The 19,798-nt window shown below is 45.8% G+C and overlaps 4 protein-coding genes across 8 annotated transcripts; 2 read left to right on the top strand and 2 right to left on the bottom strand.

Moving 5' to 3' along the window:
- Positions 1-446: 446 nt before the first annotated feature.
- mettl13 (methyltransferase 13, eEF1A lysine and N-terminal methyltransferase) lies at positions 447-4,474 on the bottom strand. 2 transcript variants are annotated; one of them, XM_076039260.1, is made up of 9 exons: positions 4,152-4,474; positions 3,591-3,863; positions 3,027-3,495; positions 2,728-2,927; positions 2,435-2,624; positions 1,564-1,731; positions 1,245-1,457; positions 1,011-1,142; positions 447-861 (listed from the first exon to the last, which is right to left on the bottom strand). In XM_076039260.1, exons 1-9 carry the CDS (start codon positions 4,302-4,304, stop codon positions 569-571), a joined length of 2,091 nt encoding a protein of 696 aa, XP_075895375.1. In that variant the 5' UTR covers positions 4,305-4,474; the 3' UTR covers positions 447-568. The 2 variants fall into 2 exon arrangements, with proteins under 2 accessions (XP_075895375.1, XP_075895377.1); XM_076039262.1 differs by having other exon boundaries at positions 1,564-1,728; positions 4,152-4,462.
- A 47-nt stretch (positions 4,475-4,521) lies between these two features.
- On the top strand, positions 4,522-6,209 carry itpa (inosine triphosphatase (nucleoside triphosphate pyrophosphatase)). Its single transcript, XM_076039285.1, has 8 exons — positions 4,522-4,646; positions 4,900-4,957; positions 5,036-5,100; positions 5,176-5,249; positions 5,337-5,368; positions 5,470-5,582; positions 5,675-5,751; positions 5,968-6,209. The coding sequence occupies exons 1-8, from the start codon at positions 4,584-4,586 to the stop codon at positions 6,098-6,100; spliced, it is 615 nt and encodes a 204-aa protein (XP_075895400.1). The 5' UTR covers positions 4,522-4,583; the 3' UTR covers positions 6,101-6,209.
- Positions 6,210-8,812: 2,603 nt separating this feature from the next.
- rangrf (RAN guanine nucleotide release factor) lies at positions 8,813-9,889 on the bottom strand. The gene is made up of 2 exons (XM_076039287.1): positions 9,827-9,889; positions 8,813-9,697 (listed from the first exon to the last, which is right to left on the bottom strand). Exon 2 carries the CDS (start codon positions 9,667-9,669, stop codon positions 9,079-9,081), a length of 591 nt encoding a protein of 196 aa, XP_075895402.1. The 5' UTR covers positions 9,670-9,697; positions 9,827-9,889; the 3' UTR covers positions 8,813-9,078.
- Positions 9,890-10,284: 395 nt separating this feature from the next.
- vamp4 (vesicle-associated membrane protein 4) lies at positions 10,285-19,217 on the top strand. 4 transcript variants are annotated; one of them, XM_076039288.1, is made up of 9 exons: positions 10,285-10,478; positions 11,247-11,393; positions 11,971-12,072; positions 13,561-13,607; positions 14,047-14,097; positions 15,215-15,315; positions 17,398-17,477; positions 17,591-17,642; positions 18,129-19,217. In XM_076039288.1, the coding sequence occupies exons 2-9, from the start codon at positions 11,391-11,393 to the stop codon at positions 18,152-18,154; spliced, it is 462 nt and encodes a 153-aa protein (XP_075895403.1). In that variant the 5' UTR covers positions 10,285-10,478; positions 11,247-11,390; the 3' UTR covers positions 18,155-19,217. The 4 variants fall into 4 exon arrangements, with proteins under 4 accessions (XP_075895403.1, XP_075895405.1, XP_075895404.1 ...); XM_076039290.1 differs by lacking the exon at positions 11,247-11,393 and having other exon boundaries at positions 10,285-10,492; XM_076039289.1 differs by lacking the exon at positions 11,247-11,393 and having other exon boundaries at positions 10,286-10,478.
- Positions 19,218-19,798: the final 581 nt, after the last annotated feature.

A 19,798-nucleotide genomic window follows, 5' to 3' on the forward strand; every position in this document is an offset into this window, starting at 1 on the left:
AAAAGACTTTGACTTCTGCAAATTTAGTACATTGTGGGGATTTTTTGGAAGTAGTATGACAAAGTGCTCAATCCTCTTGCACTAATTTCACAAAGTCCCCCAGGCAAGAAACGGAAAGAGTCCAACATGCAGTGAGGGCAGGGCTCTGGCTCTGGCTCAGGTCTACAAAACACTGCAACTAGAGACATGGTGGGAGACTCATCTACTGTAAATAACATGCCTGGATTCTTTAGCTGTGAGGGCGTAAAGGCCCTGAAGCAGATCTGGAATAAAAGCAAAAGAGAAAGTGAGGGCTAAATGCAGTATTATGGAGGAAAATTGTATTGACTCACATTGATTCCACTTTTGTACAAGAATTCAAACTTTAAAAAAAAAAAAGATAAAACATACTTTAATTCTGATTGCACACGTTGACTCTTCCCCCCCTTTCTTTCTTTCTTTCTTTCTTTCTTTCTTTTTTTTTTTTACACAAGTGAGTACTCCCGGTTCTCATTTCTTACTAACATGTATGTTCAACCAGCTTGAAAAACGCGGTTGACCCTCATTCTCCTGGAGTCACAAATGTCTTTCAAATCACTCTGAGGTCACTCAGCAAGTCTGCAACATCTAACTGTGGTCTGCTGCTGGTTCCAGTCCTGTCTGAACACAGAGAGCTCTGCAGACTCTTGGCTGCTTGGTTCAGGGACGGAGGGACGTTGGCGGCGTCCGACCTCTCCCGTCCCCTGCGAGAGCACAGCAGCACTTCGTTGACATCCTCTTCGATCTTCTTGGAGAGGGTGGTGGGGAACGATGCCTTCACGCGCTCCAACACGCTTTCCCTCAGGGCCATGTCCCGACAAGCAAAGTTGAGTATGAATATACCTGGTTCAACAGTGGCGAGAGAAGGGGTGGACAAAAAGCACAAATTGAGCACAAAAATTGGTTCAAAATTATTTCTAATAAACTGATGAACAATTTAAAAAATGATAAACTCTTTTGGTGGGAAGTAAATATCGTCAACATCTCAGTACCTCTGGGTGTTAGAAGGTTGCAGACTTTCTGCAGGAATGCCGTTTCTACAAACGTAGCCGGAGGGCCGCTCATTCCGACCGTGCTGTCTTTATTGTCAACATCAAAAATGATGACGTCAAAGGACTGATTTCCTTCGGTAGAAAGAAAAGAAAAATAAACACAATCACAGTCATTTCCTCTTCTTTCTTTCTTGGAAGGACTGATCTGTCGCGCCCGTGTCCTCCGCCGCCTACCTTCTTTCTCCAGCACACTGATGCGATCGAGGCCGTCGCCGAGTGTGACTGTCAAGCGGTCGTCCGGCCTGAAGCCGAACCACTCCTTCGCCACTTCAAACACAACTGGGTCCAGCTCAACCACTTCAATGGTGACGCTGGGCACAAAGTCTCGCAGGAACTGAGCCAGGCCTCCTCCGCCGAGTCCCACAAGGAGCACTGACACAGGGCCCCCTGAGAGAGGAGACAGGGCAGTCAGCTCTCTCACTCACTGTGATAATTATTATTTTTTTCTTAATTCACTTATCCTGCCAAATTATCAGCTGACTTATGAACTGACCTTTGTTCTGCGGCGAGTCCACTCCTAGCAGCGACAGTCCAGCCACCATGACCTCTTGGTAAGAGAAGCAGAGGGAGCTGCTGTCCACTGACAAAGATTGTGTGGAGGCTGTGGGAGCAGCTGTTGGTTTGGTCTTCTTTTTGCTCTTCTTCTTGTGACTTGATGCTGCTGGCACACAAATATTGATCAATGTTACCTACTGAAATTACTTTTTTTTCTTTCTTTTTTTTTTTAATATTTCAGCTATTCATATTCTTGTATTTGTTCCCCATCTTTTCGTCTGATCATCGGTTAAAGAGCCAGCTAGCTTTCATATTGGTGAAAGCTTAATATACTGCCCATAAATACATTGTATAAGTGTATAATCCCAGTACAATAAATGCAATTTGATTTTCCTACCCTTAAGATGGTTTTAGTATATCAAAAATATAGAAAGGGTCGTGCTCCCAGTTAGCTGTCATCTTGCACCGCAATAATTAGGCTGATAGCTTGCATCTTCAAATAAACCAAAGAAAAAGAATCTGGACGAGGTCTCCAGGTATAGATGCGCAGGCCACAGTAGTTCACAGGGAGAGGAGGGAGAGTGAAAGATTCTCCAAATGGAATGCGACCACTTGATGTCGCTGTTCCTTCTTCAAAACCTCAAAATATTGCACGCTTGACCTTTAAGTAAGCTTTCTAAGCAGCTTTGGTATTGTAGCCAGTGTTCCACAACTTTTACATTCCTTCATAAGAATGAAGGTAGATATAAATGAAAACCAATTTCTTGTACTTTCAGGCACCATCCTATCAGAGTGTTCCACAGGTTCCACTTCAAGACCACAAACCAAACCACAAAATAATGCAGAGAATAAAAGAAGAAAGAACGGACCTGGATTTGAAGAGATGAGATGGCACTCTGACTGGATGATGTTAGCGTTGGACAGGAAGATGAGCCTCCGATACAGTTCACCATCTTCTCCTTTAACATTCTCCACACAGTATTCCCCACTCAGCTCACTCACACCCCGACTGACTTCCTCTCTCCAACCCAGGGTACCTCCAACTGTCAAGAACGGCACCTAAGTAGGATCACAAAGCAGAGTGAGTATGCTGCTACATACAGTGACTATGCCGTGAGATGTCAACGACAGACTTATAGAAAACAGACTTTTGTGTGTTTACCCGCTGGTTTGCCGGCATTCCCGGTGGAGCCAGTTCCATAACCATAGGTGAAAGTTCTGATTGGACAGCCTCCAAATCAGTGTATTCCTGATTTCTGTGCATTGAAACAATGATCAGGCGCTTAAAGTTTGCACTGCCTGCTACCTGCTTTCGACCCTCGCTGGAGCTGTAAAGCCAGGATGTCTCACTACCCTGCGGTACTATCAAGATAAGACAAGGAGAGAAAAACATATAAAAGTAAAAATGAATTAAAAAAGGGTGCGGAATAAAAGCATGATAATAAAAATGTGACCACTCACCTATAAAAATAGCAAAATGGTTGGATCTTGGCACTTTGGCACTGGGGAGACAGTCTTGCACTGTGAGAGTGTATCTGGGAAGCCCACTTTTGGCGTGGCACAGAGTCAGCGAAATGTCCGAGCCGGCGCCTGCGTCAGTGCGGAGTCTCTTCTTCAAGACAGAATAAGCCTGATGCTCCCTCACGGCCGACAGCAACTCCGACACCTGCGAGAGACGGGCGGGCGCTCCATCTTCGCCGAGACACATCTCCAGAACTGGCTGAGGCATGGGCTGGCGAAACTTCGTGCACACCAGGACGAAGACTGGCAGCGCAAAGGAGTCCTCTTCCGAGCCGCCCTCCTGCTGCAGGCAATGGAGTCTGACCGCCCAGCCCAGCTGCACAAAGTGCTCAACAGCCAGTTTGATCACACTCTCCTGAGCCAGCGTCACACAGACATACCGTCCGCCGACACACAGCACTCTGCCAACCTAGAGACATAGGAAAGAAGGAAAAAAAAAACAACCTTGCTGTGTACGGAACAGACTTCCATTCAACAAACACTGTGGTCAATGAGGTTTCCTACCTCAGTGAGCATGTTCCTGGCCAGCTCTCCATCTTCCTCCGCTGCCATGGCATCCAGTGTGCCTTTGTCCAGGGCAGCCTGGTAGCTGCCGTCCTCGTATGGAGTTTTAGTTGCATCCACCTGCTGGAAGGTGAGGCCTGGCCGGCGTTCAGCATTTCTCTGGTTCATGTGGGTCACCACAGTCTCACTGATGTCGATGTTAGTCAGGTGCTTGTAGCCGACGTCATGAAGCTGTTCGCTCAGCTCAGAGTTGCCGCAACCGACTACCAGCACCTGAAAGACAGATGTTTAGTTAGTTAGTTAGTTAGAAAGGAAAAAAAACAACAAAAAAAACGGGTTATAAACTGGGTTATACATGTGCATGCAGGCCTTTACCCTTTTAATAACAATTAATATCAGTTATTATGCCTTCACACTTGTTCATGTTTTGATCAGAATTGAAATTACCAAAAAACAAGGAAAACCAGAGTCCATAATTGATCCACTGTTACATTATCATTAGCACGTTGCGGTGTCGACAACGTTAAATTTAGATACCCGTATTTCAACAAGATTTCCTACCTTGTGTTGGACTTTTATGTATTTATGCAGCACGCCGCAGAGTTTGTTGTAGTCTCCATACCACTCGAAAGATTTCTCCCCCCTCTTCTTGAAGAACCTTTCCCAATACTCCGCAGAGCTAAAGTCAGCGGCAGTTCGGGGCAACAGGCTCATATTCGGCGGCAACACTCCAAAAACGTTTCAGTTCACAAGAAGTCGGCTTTCCCTGATATTACAGGCTTTTCCACATGGCAACTTGTACTTGTTTTCGTGTCGGACGGGATTGCTAGCCGCACCGGTGCAAAAGAAAAGCACCCCAATTGGTCTATCTTTCGAAGGTGGGGCTACACATTGCCCTGTGACTTGCTGAGGCCTTCAGCTCGTATTTGATTGGTCTTTGCTCAGCCGGAAGTCATTGGTACGTCAGCGTCAACCCTCCGGATAAAATTCATCATGGCTGTGCCGACAGGTAGATCTGTGGTATTCGTGACTGGAAACGCAAAGAAACTCGAAGAGGTAAGAGGTAAACATTTGAAGCATTTGAAAAATGTTGTTCCAACGCTCTTGCTGTTTGGTTTTAATATTGCTATTCTGGATAACCATTTAACCGCATTAATTTACGACTGAACACTTTTCGCTTCTGTGTTTGCTAAATATAGCCAGCGACCATGAGCCGCAATACAAACCAGAAACATCGTGTCTCATGTGTAAAATCAATCGTCCCTGTTGAATTTCCTGTTAAATCTCTTGTGTTTATCTTATATAAAAGGTCATTCAGATTCTGGGAGATAAGTTTCCATACAAGCTCGTGTCTAAAAAGATTGACTGTAAGTATTAAAAGAGGTCACTAATAAAATAAGTTAAATCACGTAATAATACCTCGCGTGTTGTTTTTTTTAAAACAGTACCTGAATACCAAGGAGAGCCAGATGAGATTTCCATACAGAAGTGTAAGGAGGCTGCACAGCAGGTACGGTGACCGCACTACCATGCACTTATAACATGCAAGTTACTGAGAGTTAAAAGACTTATTTTGTTTCTTCAGATTGATGGACCAGTTATTGTGGAGGATACGTGTTTGTGTTTCAGAGCACTGGGGGGTCTTCCTGGTCCTTACATGTCAGTTCTAGCAATTTCCCATTCGACCAGTCTGTATTTCTACATTCATTGACAGTAATAATAAAAGTTTTTAAATTCTGTTTGCAGAAAATGGTTCCTGGATAAACTCAAGCCAGAAGGTATGAAAATAGTCCAGATACTGATGATTTAGATGATTGTATTGTGTTATTTACTTAAGGGAGTAATCGCTGAGCTTTATTAACTTTACTTGTTTTTGTAGGCTTGTACAAACTTCTGGCTGGGTTTGAAGATAAATCAGCCTGGGCTCTCTGCACCTTTGCATACTCTGCTGGCAGAGATGAGCCTGTGCAGCTCTTCAGAGGGAAAACCGAGGTCAATAAACTTCTTCAAACACCTCATTAGGTTCATGTGTAGTGTCTGTTTCTTCCATTTCATTTATATAATTTTGTCCCATTATATTTTAGGGACACGTTGTGGAACCAAGGGGGCCTCGAGACTTTGGTTGGGATCCTTGTTTCCAGCCGGAGGGTTTTGACAAAACGTAAGAAACGACTGCTTGAACATTTCCACAAAGACCACAAGGGGGAGACACGGGACCACGTGTTTACTGTTGTGGTTGATTTCAACCGCATGAACAATTTCTGATCAGCTCTTGCAACAAATTACCACTTTGCTGAGCCCGTTCATCTAACAAACTTGAGATTTTTAACTATTGAACCCCAGGCAATCATGGTCACTATTTCCCTTTTGTCTGCAGATATGCTGAACTGCCCAAAGAAGTAAAGAATACGATTTCACACCGCTACAGGGCGCTTGCTGCCATGTCTGAACACTTTTCTCAGGCCAACGGTACCTCACCAGAGTCCAAAAAGAGTAAGGTGGATGAATAAGTCACAATTTTAGGCTTGTTTTTCTTTTTTTAAATTTAGAAGACAACAAGTCAAAATAGTACAATTGTCACAACCGTCCCATTAAAAATATGTATAACTGCCTTTTCAATGAATATTGTGATGTTTTTTTTTTATTATTATAATTTTTTTAAAAGAATGTTCCTTGTTCTTCCCTCATGATCGGGTTTTTCCGGAATCAAATGTTAAAAAAATACTGGGAAAAATAGGAAATAAAAATTTGTCAGACACAGTTACTTAAAACATCGTCATTTCTCAAATGCATATTTTTGAGTTTAGGCTCCCAAAGATGTACATGGCAAAGAGTATAAATTGTTCGGATAAAGGAGGAAGAGAATGAGGGGTCGTGATGAGAGCAGCAGACCACTCTGTGGGCCACGCCAGAGTTGCAGAGAGAACATGGTGTGGGAAGAGAAGGTCTCTGAAGGGGAAAGAGAAACGCAGAGGACAGGGCTGTGGGGTACAAGCCCCGCAGTCAAAATCAGGGGAGTTGGGTAATAAATGACTCTGGAGCTGGAAGTCTCTCAGCAGGAACTAAGCACATGTCTAAAAACCCGCACAGATGTACTAGAAATGTCGAACAGATACAGATGCTGCAGAAACAAATGAAAAAAGAATGAAAAAGGTTAATGGTAGAGCTGTTGACGTGTAGTTTTCCAAGAAAATATCATTCAGATTTAAATAACCTTTGCAATTACATTTTTATTACATACTTTCTGTGCTCCTTTTCAGCACCTGCTCAGACCTCCCACTCTGCTGGGGGAAATTCCAGGAAGTAGCCAGTTGTTGTTCAGAGAAGAGCTGTATTTATCTTAATTTTGGGAACTCATCTGTCAGAAGGTGTTTTTGTTGCTTTATTTTCTCCCCAACAGACGACAGAAGGTGGCGTGACATCAGGTCAGTACAAGTCAACGACACTGGCCGTGCTGGGACCCCCCTTTATCCTCTGTGGCACAAAGTCAACACACTTTCTGTCAGTGCTGCAGCATTCTGTTAAGCTCTGACAATACACAGCATTGCTTTATTTAGCAGCAATCCTGACAGCAGCTAATCCTCAAAATATTTTTTGTGAGAAAATATGCACATATGTCACTCAGGTCTGAATTACTTTTATCGTACCTATTTGTGGCTTTTGAAATGTATTGACGCAATCCGCTCTGACCAACGTCACTGCAAGCTCGTCCAACTTTCCACCTTATTTCCATTGTGAATAATCCCCCTGCCTTCTGTCCTTTAGCTGTTCTTGATCCATTCTGCTAAAAATATCAGTAGTTGTTATGGATGTTTTATCACTTATCAGATACAGCTGTGCGATTTGGATACACCTTGGAGATGGTTTAGAGGCTTACTTGCCAGGAAATGAGCATTCAAGGGGTCCTCAAGACAGAGGATTAAGTATATGCAAGTGATATCAATCTAGAATTCATACTAGAACCAGTTTTGGCCAAAGGTTCAGTTTAATTCTATTAGACACTGGATCCTGAAACACAAACCTATCAAATGAGGTGTTCATTTCTGAGACAAATGTTTGCTTTTCTTCTTATTCTTATCATTATATCATTATGATATACAGTTCTCAGGCCTGGTTTTGCTGCCCCACACTGTCACTTGGGACTTAAGTGTTAATTGTGTTTTTATTGAAATAATGCAGCTTTAAGAGTGTTCTTTTGTTAAGTTGTTCACCATTTCTCATGTGCAAAAGCTCTTACTAGTAACACAAGCCAAAACAATTGAGATCACTGCGCTACGTTAACTAGGTGTCTACTCTGTAAAATTCTATGAGAATATGGAAAAAGTTGTAATTGCTCAAGAATGGTCCCCTGGCACAGAGTTCCAGTAAGATGCAAGATGTTCCCGAGATCATTATCAGGATTGCAAGGGTGAAGAAAGAGCCAATAACAGCTTGTTTATCAAAGTTAGTCAGGGTGAGACGTTGCTGTGTGGTTCAGGGTTGAGGAATGCACTTTACAGGGAAAAGATGCCAGACTTTATGAGACTGTAATCCCCTGTTTTTACCAAAAGATGAGAAGGCTTCTTGCAGATTTGGATAGACAGACTGCACTTCCTCTTGTTTGTTACATGAAACTTAAAAGTACTTAGCATGAATTAAAATTAACAGTAGAGTCAAGGCCTTTCTGCTTTCAAAAAGGTTTTACATTTCTGAGGAAGAAATTACCTCCATGATTTAGTGCCTGACTGAAGGCTTTTAAGTACAAAACGGCTGTTTCACTTCGAGACAGCAGCGAATTGAGGGTCATTTTCCATTCCACAAATTGTGCCTTTCAACAGGTTCATGTTTGACTGAATTATTTCTTTGTTTTGTCGAGCTTCAGACTAATGGCATATTTGTGGGTTGGAAACCTGTGAACCTGATACATATTCCTACTGGGACCTGTCCTCTAAACTGCTCGCTGTTTATGACCAAATGTGTGTCATTTGATCTAGTAGCTTCAGTTTTGCCATTAAATTGTGTTCTGTGGTGCACATTTAGAGGCTTTACCAGTACACCAATCAAGTGTTCATTCATTCATTCATTGCTGTCAAACTTAGGGGTAAGGCAGCAGCTTGTTGTGATCCTCAAATGGAAGATTGTTCATGGAAAAGAACTTTTTCAGGGAAACCACTTTCTCCTTGTTTGTCAGACTAAAGCATGAAAAGGGATAACAGGAGGCCTAAAGAGAAATATCCCAGGGATTTGTAAAGAGGAAATGCTTTAATGACTTGGGCAATTGTGGGAAAGTTGGAAAATTACATTTCTCACAATTAATGTGACTTTATTTGGATGTTCATCACATTATGTCTTTTGTATTTTTGAATATCAGAAAAATTCAGAGTAGAACATCTGCCCCTTTATGTTACGGCATGCGATGGGTGGTCTGATTCCAACAATTGCATGTCCTCGGAACCAAACTAATGTACTCAAGTTAAGATCACGGCGTGACGTTTCAAACTGGAACCTTCTACCCAAACAGGCCTGGTTCGTGCAAAGTCAGAGTTTGCAACAGACGCTGAAAATCCACCAGTGTCCACGGCTCCCGGTGCGTCTGTGCCGCGGAGGCGCTGCTGCTGGCAGCGCTGATGCTCTGCGGGTCATTGAAGGAGACCAGGACGTCCGTGGAAAACTGGGGCAGGCGGTACAGACCCAGGTGAACGTTCACCACATTCGCCGCCCCTTCGTTGAACTTGGACACGCGCTGCGTGCCGCTCAGTATCCAGGCGGAGCTGCAGTGCGAGAAGGACAGCCCGGACTTGGGCAGAGGAACCACGTTGCTCACCTCGCATTGTCCCGGCTCCTGGGCTTTGTTGCTGCCCGCGATTTCTTGAAAGTGATACACGGCCGCGTTCTCGTCCGCCACCTGGGCCTGGTACTCCAGCAACTCTACGATCAGGCTCTGGTCGGTGTGGGCGTGGGCGAACACCTCCTGGTTGTCCGGGATCTCCCTCATCTCGCTGATGTCAGTGACGTGATTGGGGAGGAGAGCCGACATCGCTCCTCCAAACAGGGGTCGAGACGGAGCCGCGCCGCCGCTGCCTTCCCCGGCACTCTGCATGTCCACGCCACGTGAAGCCCGAAGAAAGCTTTCAGAGCCAAACAAAAAGGCGCAGTTTAACAGCAGACTTGTTTATAAAATAGCGTGTATTAAAAATATAAGACCGTTTTCGCCCATAATATGCCAATTTCATGCACCCAAAACAAATCTAACTTACCAACCAACTATCTCGTTTCCGAGATATCTCTTCCTCTTGGCAACAAACGCTTTCGTCGACTATGTGATAGTCTTGCGCACTGCTGCCACCTACAGGCGCGGATCACACACACAAAATCATCACTCCAGTGAAATGCTGTTCATTTTTTTTCGATTGTTATTTCTTGTTATGTCTTTTCGGAATACATTTAAGGTGAACCTTCAAATAAAAGGCCTTTGGCTCTGAAACCACACAACAATATAGTATTGCTAAAAGAATGTGGAGTGACCTAAATCAGTGCTAAAATTCCCAAAACTAAAGATAAAATCCGCTGCTCGCAATGGACTATGATGGTTACTTACTTTTATGATATTTATTAGGTTGGGCCTATAAATTGCAAGTGTTTTCTTAATTTCTTTAATATTTGCATCGACACCCGCCCTTTTCTTTCCTCCAGCTGTTTGTGTTCATTTCCTGGTCAGCTGACCCGACCGGAAGACAAGTCAAACGCACCGCTAATATTGGTGATGATGCTCCTGTGTCATCGTCACGAATAACTCTTGAAATGAAATTAAACTGAACAAACCCTGAAATACAGCGACCCGTCCACTGCCCGGACTAATACCCGAGTTTCTCTCGGTCTGTGTTTGCCGGCATCGAGCATCGGATCGAGGTAAACACAAACAGGTTAGCCCGTGGTGTTAGCAAGCTAGCTTAGCCGCATAGCTAATTTTGCCCAGAAACCCCGAGGCCTTTCTGAACAAGATAAATAAATACGCTACTCGACAGTTGTGTTTGTGGTTTACGGACACCTCACTATTATGGCTATGGGCATAGCCAGTGTAATCTTGAGCCCTTACCTTAAATTGGAGTGACAATTTATTAGAAGATGCTTTTAGCTGTCATAGCTGTGACATAATAACATCTGCGGTTTTTGTTTTTCCAGCACTGATATTAATCTGTTTCATTTGATCCTTTGATCTGTCTCCCTGTGTACATTGAAGCATTCTGGCCCTCGTGTCTGATTAAAGTTGCACTCCTCAATTTGACGGTAAATGTGATGACGATGTGTAGAACAGGGATTTGATGAGTAGGGGATGGGAAAAAGTGATGATGACGCGTGTGCATGATTTGGGATACCAGCTGACGCTGAAGCTCGTCAGGAAAGAAGAGGGCGACTTTGTCTCATATTAGTTTAAACTCAGTTGTCACAGCGGCTTTGAGGTACCAATAAAGAATGCAAAAAGTCTTGACAGTAACAGTGTTAATATTTTTTATTTTCTCTAACCTCTATGATCACTCTACTTTTCTGTGTAATCACAATACCTGCAGCATCAATATTCATATCTTTAAACACCGTTTTCTCTGCTAAACTAATCTTCTAACCGTTGCTTCTCTTGCCTTTGTCTTTCTGTGCATGTCTCTGCTGCCTCTGCATCAGATAGAACTTTGTCCTGTGCTTCCTCCACTCTGATTACTGGAAAGTCTCTCTCTTCTCGGAGCTATTATAAGGCCTTTTCCAAACACATTGCCAGCTAAAGGACACTGCTGCGAAAAGCCACACTGTCTGACTGAGCTGGATTCAATGGTATCACTTTTGCTGGATTGACATTGATTGCGTGTCTGTGGCTGTGTGCGTGCGTGCGTGCCTGCGCGTGCGTGCATGATCCGAGGATCACATGTTGTTTAGTTTATTGTGAATGAAGCACTCTGTGGAGGCTGTAAAAACAGGGTCGAGGGGGTCACCACTTGAAGGACAGTATATTTTCCATGAACTGCACAACTGAGTGTTTCACCTAAAGGCACAATGAGCTGTGATGACATTTCCTTTCATAGCAAGTGAGAGTAGATGCCTACACAAACTAGAAAAGTCAGGAAGTTAGGAGAACTGACAATGTCAAAAATATTATTTGGCAGAGAGATGCAAAAAAAAAGTGCACTAGGTGAGTTTTGATTTATCAATAATGATAAATCAAAACTCACCTAGTGCACTTTTTTGTAGATCTTTGTTTTATTCACATACTTCATTCTTTGTTTTGCACGTGTTACTATATATTTGTAGTTAAAATCAATATCAGTCAATCATCATCAATATTTTTGTTTTGTTTTTGTTGTTGTTGAGAAAATTAATTGAGGAATTTGTTTTGTCTCCTCCTGACCTGCAGAGGGAGCCAGATCAGGAGGAGCAGCCTGACAGCAACATGCCTCCCAAATTCAAGAGACACCTTAACGATGACGAAGTCACGGGATCCATACGCAGTGAGAGGGTAAGAGAACAGGTGGACAGAGAGACGTATGGTGACTTATCATAGAGAGTTCAGGAGAGTTGTTTTGTCTCCTTCAAGACATGTGGAAGGTCCATCAAAGCTTAGCAGGACGTGGAGCTTTAGTGGGAGACTGTAAACAGGGTGCTAAATTTGCTCTCTCTGGAGATTTAGTGCAAGGCTGCACCTCTTGAGTTCCGCATGCTGAAAAAAACATCTGAAAATGTGTATAGAATAAAACCTTTAACCGCATTTTTAACCAAAGAATAGCTTGGTCTGTTTTAGCCGTGGAAATATAACTGAGGGGAACTGAACCCTTTGAAGAAAATCAAAGTGGAAGACAGAACTCAAAGTTCTGAACAGCTGTGGCCAGATGTCTGGTTCTCATCAGAGGCCCACCTTCATTCTCCTCCTGCAGCATCATCTCTGCGCCTAGTCCTGGATTTCCTCCTTGAAATCCTGTTGGTGATTGAATTGACCTGGTTCAAAGTTGTGCTCTCGGGTAGAGATCCGGGCCGCCGCAGCGCCGCCTCTCTTCCTCCGTATTTGCCTTTTCTTTCTTTTCTTTTTTTTCTTTTACAGCCCCCTCTAATGATAGCCACCAGTCCTGCCATCTGTCTCCTCTTTAAGACAGTTCAAAGAAAGCAGGACGTACAGAAGGAGAGAGTTACCCACTGGACCTATAAAGCTCTCTTGGATCAGGTGGCCACCATTCTCTGTAGCCCCAATAAAAGAAATCAAATACCTGCATGGGCACACTGTGTGCAGACAGCTGTCAAGGTCGCTGAACCTCCATAGGGTTCCAGCAAGTTCCTTGTGGTTGCAGGTGGACAAAAAACTTGGGGTTGAAGCAGAGCTGCTGCCTTCTTCAGACCTGATGTTTGTCTTTTGTGCCCTTTAGTTCGCGAGAGGAAGGCTGCGTCTTAATGCAAGCTGCGCTCTTACGCAATCCCTTGTAAAGTGGAAGAATTCTCCATCCACTAGCAGTAAATAGTTCTGCTGTCTGGCATCCAATGAGAAGCAGACTCTTCCTGTCTCCTCCTGATCCATATTTGCTTCTTTCCTGGGTAATTGAACGCTGCCACCGTCCTAATTCTCTCATTGAAAAAGGTTAGTCTGGATTCTCGAATCCAGAGGCATAAATCTCCCTCTGGTCCACACCAGGTTTCTGGCAAAAGTCTAAAAGAGCTGAAGATAAACGTTTAAAAAAAAAAAAAATCTGACTCAAATGCACCACAATAGCTGCAGGGCCCGGCCGTGTAGACAGAAACAGCTTCAATTGATGAGAGCAGCAGCCTTTGCTAAAATATGAGCTTCATTACTCCAGCGAGATCCTATTCCTGGAGCCTCTTCCTGTGAAGATCATCAATGAGCAGAGGAGCTTTTCTGTCTGCGGCAGTCCAGGCCTCCCATCGCGGCGTCCCACTCACTCGTGGCAGTAAACACTCAGTATACATGATGTATATTCTGACTCCTTTCTCTCTTTGACAGAGGAACCTGCTGGAAGAGGACTCTGATGAGGAGGAAGACTTTTTCCTGTGAGTTCCTGCAGGGATAAAGTCCATTTATGTCACGGCATCACCTTTTCCACCTCTTTGCGGTGACATCATCAAACCATGACAAGATCAGATTGGATCAGAATAAACTTTATTGTCCCCCAAGGAGGAAATCTGTCTTGGACTTTCAGGTTCCATCTGCCACAGTACATTGCAAACAATAAAAGCTGTACATGGCATTATTTCAACAAGGTAAAGCAATCAACCAACGCAGTAAAAGAGACCCGTCACAGTATTTCACTAGTTTCCAGAGAAACTGCATGTGAATTTAAAGTGACTTGCGCATTAAGCATTCCACAGACTCAGGGAAAAAGAATAATAATAATGATAATGATAATAAAGTAAAATGTTTTGCAAACAGGAAGCAATGATGTGCAGCTGCTAACCGCGAGTGTGTTTTGTGTCTGTGTGTGTTTTCCAGGAGAGGGCCGAGCGGACCCAGGTTTGGCCCCCAGAACGACAAAGTCAAGCAGTAAGTAAAGTCGATCACGCCTCTCTCCCGCTGTTTTCGCCAGAGCTGCGAGTTTTGGCGCTGGCGTTGCGCAACCTGTTCTCCGCCGTGTTTACCGGGAGCAGCGGCCGCGTGCCGCTGCTCATTGTGTAACCTTCCCAGGAACGTCCCGCCCCGGCTGTGCGCTCACTTTCCAGTCACGCTCTCCCAGAGAGCCGGGAAGGTCATTGTTGAGAGAGTTGCTGCCGCCCCCCCCCGGCTCGCACTCAACAGTTTGTCATTGCAAACACATAAAACCAGATGGCACCAACGCCGCTCCTTGGAATGCCGCCGTGTGTACATTGGGCCGGGCCCCCCCAGGTCGGACCCTGGCGCTGTGTTTACGTGTGTTTTGCGGCAGCCCATGTGTCTTCCCGATGGTTTGTTTTTGGCCTCGGCTGAATGTCACCAGACCCTAATGTGCAATCAAGCACGAGTCCAAGGCCGAGGAGTCCAGGCTGCTTCTTCTGCAGACAATCAGCGTGTCGGAAAAAGGAAAATGTGATCAGCAGCGAGAGGAAAAACAAAGTCCTGTCTTGCATCTGACTTACGAGCCTCGGTGTGTTTTTAAAATGATACCTGCCCTCCCGCTGACCCCGCCCCCCTCTCGCTCACTCTGGGACAATAATAAAGCACGACTGGACATTCACATCCTTTTTATTCTGCACTGGACTTCAATGGAGTGGCCTCGAATTTATCCCAGAATTCTGTCATATTTAGCCTTCTGTTTATAGCCTCCTTCTAAAAAACACTCAGTTTTTAGGTTTGAGCTAAGATGAATGTTTTGTAGTTTGGAAGGAAGAAGGTGGTCCTTCAGGGTGAAGCCAGCAGCTGCCTTGGGGTTTTTTGTGCTTTTTGTGACATCACAAAGGGCTGACGGCCATAACTTATTATTGAAGCACACATTTTATAAAAAGCTGAGCAAGCAAACCAAGTTAAAGGTCCCGTTTCCTGAATGACTTTTAAGCACCCAGTATTTCAATTTGAGTTGTGTAACACTAACAAACTTCAGGAGAAACCTTGATAAATTCCAGCGTTATTATTCCTGCCTGACGGCTGTTATTCCCGACGCCCTCCCACCCCCCCACCGTCTCCCCAGGGTGCAGTCGCAGGTCGACGAGGTGATCGACGTCATGCAGGAGAACATCTCCAAGGTGATCGAGAGAGGCGAGCGCCTGGAGGACCTTCAGGACAAGTCTGGTGAGTCAGACGCGACGTGTGTCTAGTGCGTCGCCACAAGATCGATGCGGAGAGCGGAGCCGGAGTCTAGAGGGAACTTCCTATCAAGCAGCTTTTGTTTAAACGTTGGACTCTTAACGCACGGCTTCCAGATGGCCGCCACATGGCGAGCGCTGTTTTCCCTCGCAGGGAAACAAGCTGTAATGTTGACTGATTTCTTTTCCATGTTGTGTTTGCATGGCAGAAATTAACAAGGGTGTATAATGGTTTCGTGCTCATACGGATTTCTGGCTGGCTGAAGCCAGGAATGAGATAAACACCAGCAGGGCAGACTGGACACAAGAAGTAAACATTTAGTCAGAATTTTGATTTATTTTTTTATTTTGCACATTTTTTTTTTCCTGTGCTGAACAGCCGAATGTGTCTCCTTCAGTATATAATCTATGTTGCAGTTGTTATGTCATTAGCAGTAATGACGGCCGTACGGTCTTTTTCACGCTTTTATTTTGAAAAATGACAACATTTTCAATCAATGAGCTGACTTTGCGCTCTTGAGTGAAACATAGCAGACGCCAGTCGACCGCTTCCTGTCCTCTGGCTCTCTGGTGGCGTGCACGGTAGGAGCAGCTGTGTGTATATATAGTCACTCAGTGCACTTTAAAGCCGCTAACAGCGGGTCCAGCCTGAGCGCTTTGCCAGGTGTGCGTCTGACATCTCAATCTGTGGCCCATCTCTGTCACGGTGACACACACGGACAGACACAGAAACGCACTTGGTGTGTTTGTCAAGAAGAGGAGTGACGTGCGATTAGCTCAGCGCTCCGTCTTCGCCTCGCAACGCACTCAAGGCTGCTAACAAGACAGACACAACACGACGAGACGCCAACCTCCTCCTCTTCATCCTCTTCCTCCTCCTTCTCTTCATCCTCCTTTTCCTTCTCCTCTTCCTCCTCTTTCTGCTTTTCCTCTTCCTCTCTCCCTTCCTCCTTCTCCTTTTCCTCCTCCTCCTCTTCCTCCTCTTCCTCCTTCTCTTCATCCTCCTTTTCCTTCTCCTCTTCCTCCTCTTCTTCCTCCTCTTTCTGCTTCTCCTCTTCCTCCTCCTTTTCCTCCTCTTCCTCCTTTTCCTCCTCTTCCTCCTCTTCCTCCTTCTCCTCCTCTTCCTCCTCTTCCTCCTTCTCATCCTCCTCCTCCTTTTCCTCCTTCTCTTTTCTTCCTCCTCTTCCTCATCTTCTTCCTCATTCTCCTCCTCCTCCTCTTCCTCGCCGTCCTCCTCCTCTCCCTCCCCTCCGCCAGATGAAGACGTTAGCCAGTGGTGCTCGCGCCACAAAGCCTCATTATTACCCCCGAGTTGCGTAAGCGCACCCCCCCCCCACCCCCCCCCCAGTGTCGAGTCGTGTCCCGCCGCCCAGACGATGACGAACATCTGGAACGCATTTTGCGTTTGCACGCTTGCCCTGCGTGCATCAAAGTTAGCGGCAGGGTTAGCGCGCCGCCGCCGGCTACTTTTGCTCCCCACACCCTCGACCCTCGCACGGCCGTGTCCAGTCCTCGCAGGGCGACGGCCGCGCCGACCTGCCGGACAGACGGGCGGTTTAGCCGCTGTTAAATTCCTGGAGATTAACAAGCGGCGGTTCCTCGGAGGCCCGAGTCGCCTCCCTGCTGCAGTAATGACGAGTCGTTAACAGGCGCACACGCAGGACGCGCAAAACAGCAGACGCGTGACAAACACGGAGCCTCCGAGGTGGGACGGGGGGGGGGGCTCTGGGGGTGATGTGAGTGGATGGAGAGAATTCTAAGCTCACGTGCATGAATTCAGCAACTTTGTTTGGCCGCGACGGTGATCTCAGAGTCGAGGGACTTATGTAACCGTAGAACAAGTGAGAAAGTGCAGCGAGGCGATCGAGCGGAACTCATCCCACATCAAAGTCCTAATCACAGCCAGGCCTGTGTGTTTACTTGGTGAATAACAACAGTTGTTTCTCCCTCACCTTTCCTCCTTCCCTCACTCATCCAATTCTTTCTCCTCCTCTTCCTCCTCCTCTTCCTCCTCCTCCTCCTCACGTGTTGCCGTCCGTGCTGCTGCTGCGGTCACGTGACCATGCAGAGAGCCTGTCGGACAACGCGTCGGCCTTCAGCAGCCGAGCCAAGCAGCTGCACCGGAGGATGTGGTGGAGGGACATGAAGGTGGGCCGGCTTCCTCTCACGCTCTCTCTCTCTCTCTCTCTCTCTCTCTCTCTCTCTCTCTCTCTCGCTCTGATTGAATGTGTTTAACCCTTGTTTGTTTGTGTGGTGGGCAGATGAAGATGATCATCGCCCTGGTCGTGGTCGCTCTCCTACTCATCATCATCAGTGAGTATTTATACCACCGGCTGTTTGTACATTAGTACCATCATTTCCTGGTCTTTTTAGTCTTTGTAGCCTCCTCACACAATTAATCAACCCCCCACATGCCTCCCTGTCCCCTAAAAAGAGGCCAACAGATGTCCAGAGAGCACGTTTAGCCCGCTGTTTACAGCCTCCAGTAAAAACAACCTGGTTTAACAGTCCGATAAAAGTGATGCCTTGTAAGACCCTCCACATGTGTGGACACGTGAGGCGGTGGCGGGTGTTTTTGCCACCTTACGTAAGCTGAAAGTGTGAGTTATCAACACCCTTTGTGACATCACAAAGGTCCGGATCGAAGTTATGACACAAGCGGTTCCGAAACGAGTGGCCTTGATGGGATCTTGGGGGAGTTTGTTTGAAAGGTCGGGGATGCATCGAATGAAAAGAACAAGTTTATGAGGTGAATAAGTTGAGACGGCTAATGTGTGATGTGTTCCTTCTCTGTTTCAGTTCCAGTCATCCTGCGGTATCGCTAGCCTCCGACGAGGAGGACGGTGGAGACCCTTCCTCTTCCCCTTCCCCTCCCTTCACCCCCCCCAACCCTACCTCCTCTTCCTTGCCCCTCTCCCTCTCCACAAAGTCCTCCACTCCCACTAGGGGGCAGCGGCCCGCCTACACGCTGTCCTCTGCCCGCACTTGGTGCAGATCTTGGTTCCATCTCTTGGTTCACTGGGGGAAGCGGCAGTGCAGCAGGGGCAGGAGGGAGCGGGACGTCTTTGAATGCAAAGTCTTTAACCCTGTAGATAATGTGAAGGAGCGCTCCATTCCATCACCCACACATATCACACGGCCGGTCTGTACGACTGCGGGAGCTTACAGTCGTGATGCAACGTGTAGATAGAACAGTGCTGCTCCAGAGGCAGCAGCCCAGAACTTCAGTGTTGATAATGGGTGACGGGGTTCGGCAGGGGGCGCCGTCAGAACAGCATCCTGCTTATTCCACTCCCTTAATCTCCACTTTCGCCGTCTGAATCCAAGCACAGCTTTTATTTTTTACTGTACACCAGGACCGTGTCGAATATAAACACGCAGGTAGTGAATGTCTCCCTCAGCCCCGTGAACTTTGACCCCCTGGCGTCTGGGCTCTGGGCTCCGGGCTCTGGGCTGGTTTGGTCACGGCCATCCTCCCCCCCTGCTGCTGACGTTAAACTGTCTGTCACTGTGCAGGTGGTTCTACTTGCCTTTATAATTCTACCTTTTAGTCGATTCTTTTCTTTTCTCCCTCCAAAAAATGTTGGTTTCTGCTCCTCGTCCAGCGTGATGCTTTATGGCTGCGGCCTCAGAAGGGACAGTTAATCCCCGACTGGGTGCGAGTGTTTGCGACGGAATTCCCCTTTTTTAGGTGAGTGTTGTCGTGTTTGGATTTGTCCTATGTACAATAAATAAGTCTCTGTAATGTGATTTTATTATTTTTAATATTATTTATTTTAGCTGTAAATACGGATTCTGTAATGGTGTACAATACTCCGGCATTGCGATGGAAGACTGTGATATACGATCTGTTTTGCTCGGGAATAAAGTGATTTTAATGAACAGCAATTTGGTGTAATTATTATATTTCTGTCTTTTTGTTGTTAATTTTTTTCCTGCCAGATGAAAAAGTCATCTAAAGTATCCGTGTCGAGCAAAATTAGTTTGCAAGTTTATTAGTTGATAATATTTTTTGCAACAATGATTAGTATCTTTGTCATTGAACTCATCCCGCAATGTGAAAAGTCCTTCAGTTATTCCTTTTGCATGCTAAGCTTTTGTGAAGTTGTGTGCACAAACATATTCCTGGAATCATCCCTTTGTGATGTCACAAGAGGCACTGGCATTTCTCCCAGATCGGTGACAAAAAAAATCCCCTGCCAGGTGTTGACTCCGCCCTCTGAGGCACCTCCCTGTTTTTTGTCCTCATCCAAATGTCCAAGTGTTCTCTCTGCAGGCTGTAAACAGCGGGCTAAATATGCCATTTTCTCAATGTCTGCTTTTCACCCGGGTCTGGGATGAAGAATAAAGATCTGACAGCCGGCGCCGCCCGGACCTCATGAAAGAATCAGCCTTTGAAAGTAGAAAATAGGAGCAGCTGGATGGAAAGAAGGACAAGTCGGAGGTGAAGAAGCAGAAGCTAATCGTCA

The sequence above is a fragment of the Nelusetta ayraudi genome, unplaced genomic scaffold (genome assembly GCF_046127955.1).
Source record: "Nelusetta ayraudi isolate G7.1 ecotype Tasmania unplaced genomic scaffold, CSIRO-AGI_Nayr_v1 ptg000059l, whole genome shotgun sequence".
Lineage (NCBI taxonomy): Eukaryota > Metazoa > Chordata > Actinopteri > Tetraodontiformes > Monacanthidae > Nelusetta > Nelusetta ayraudi.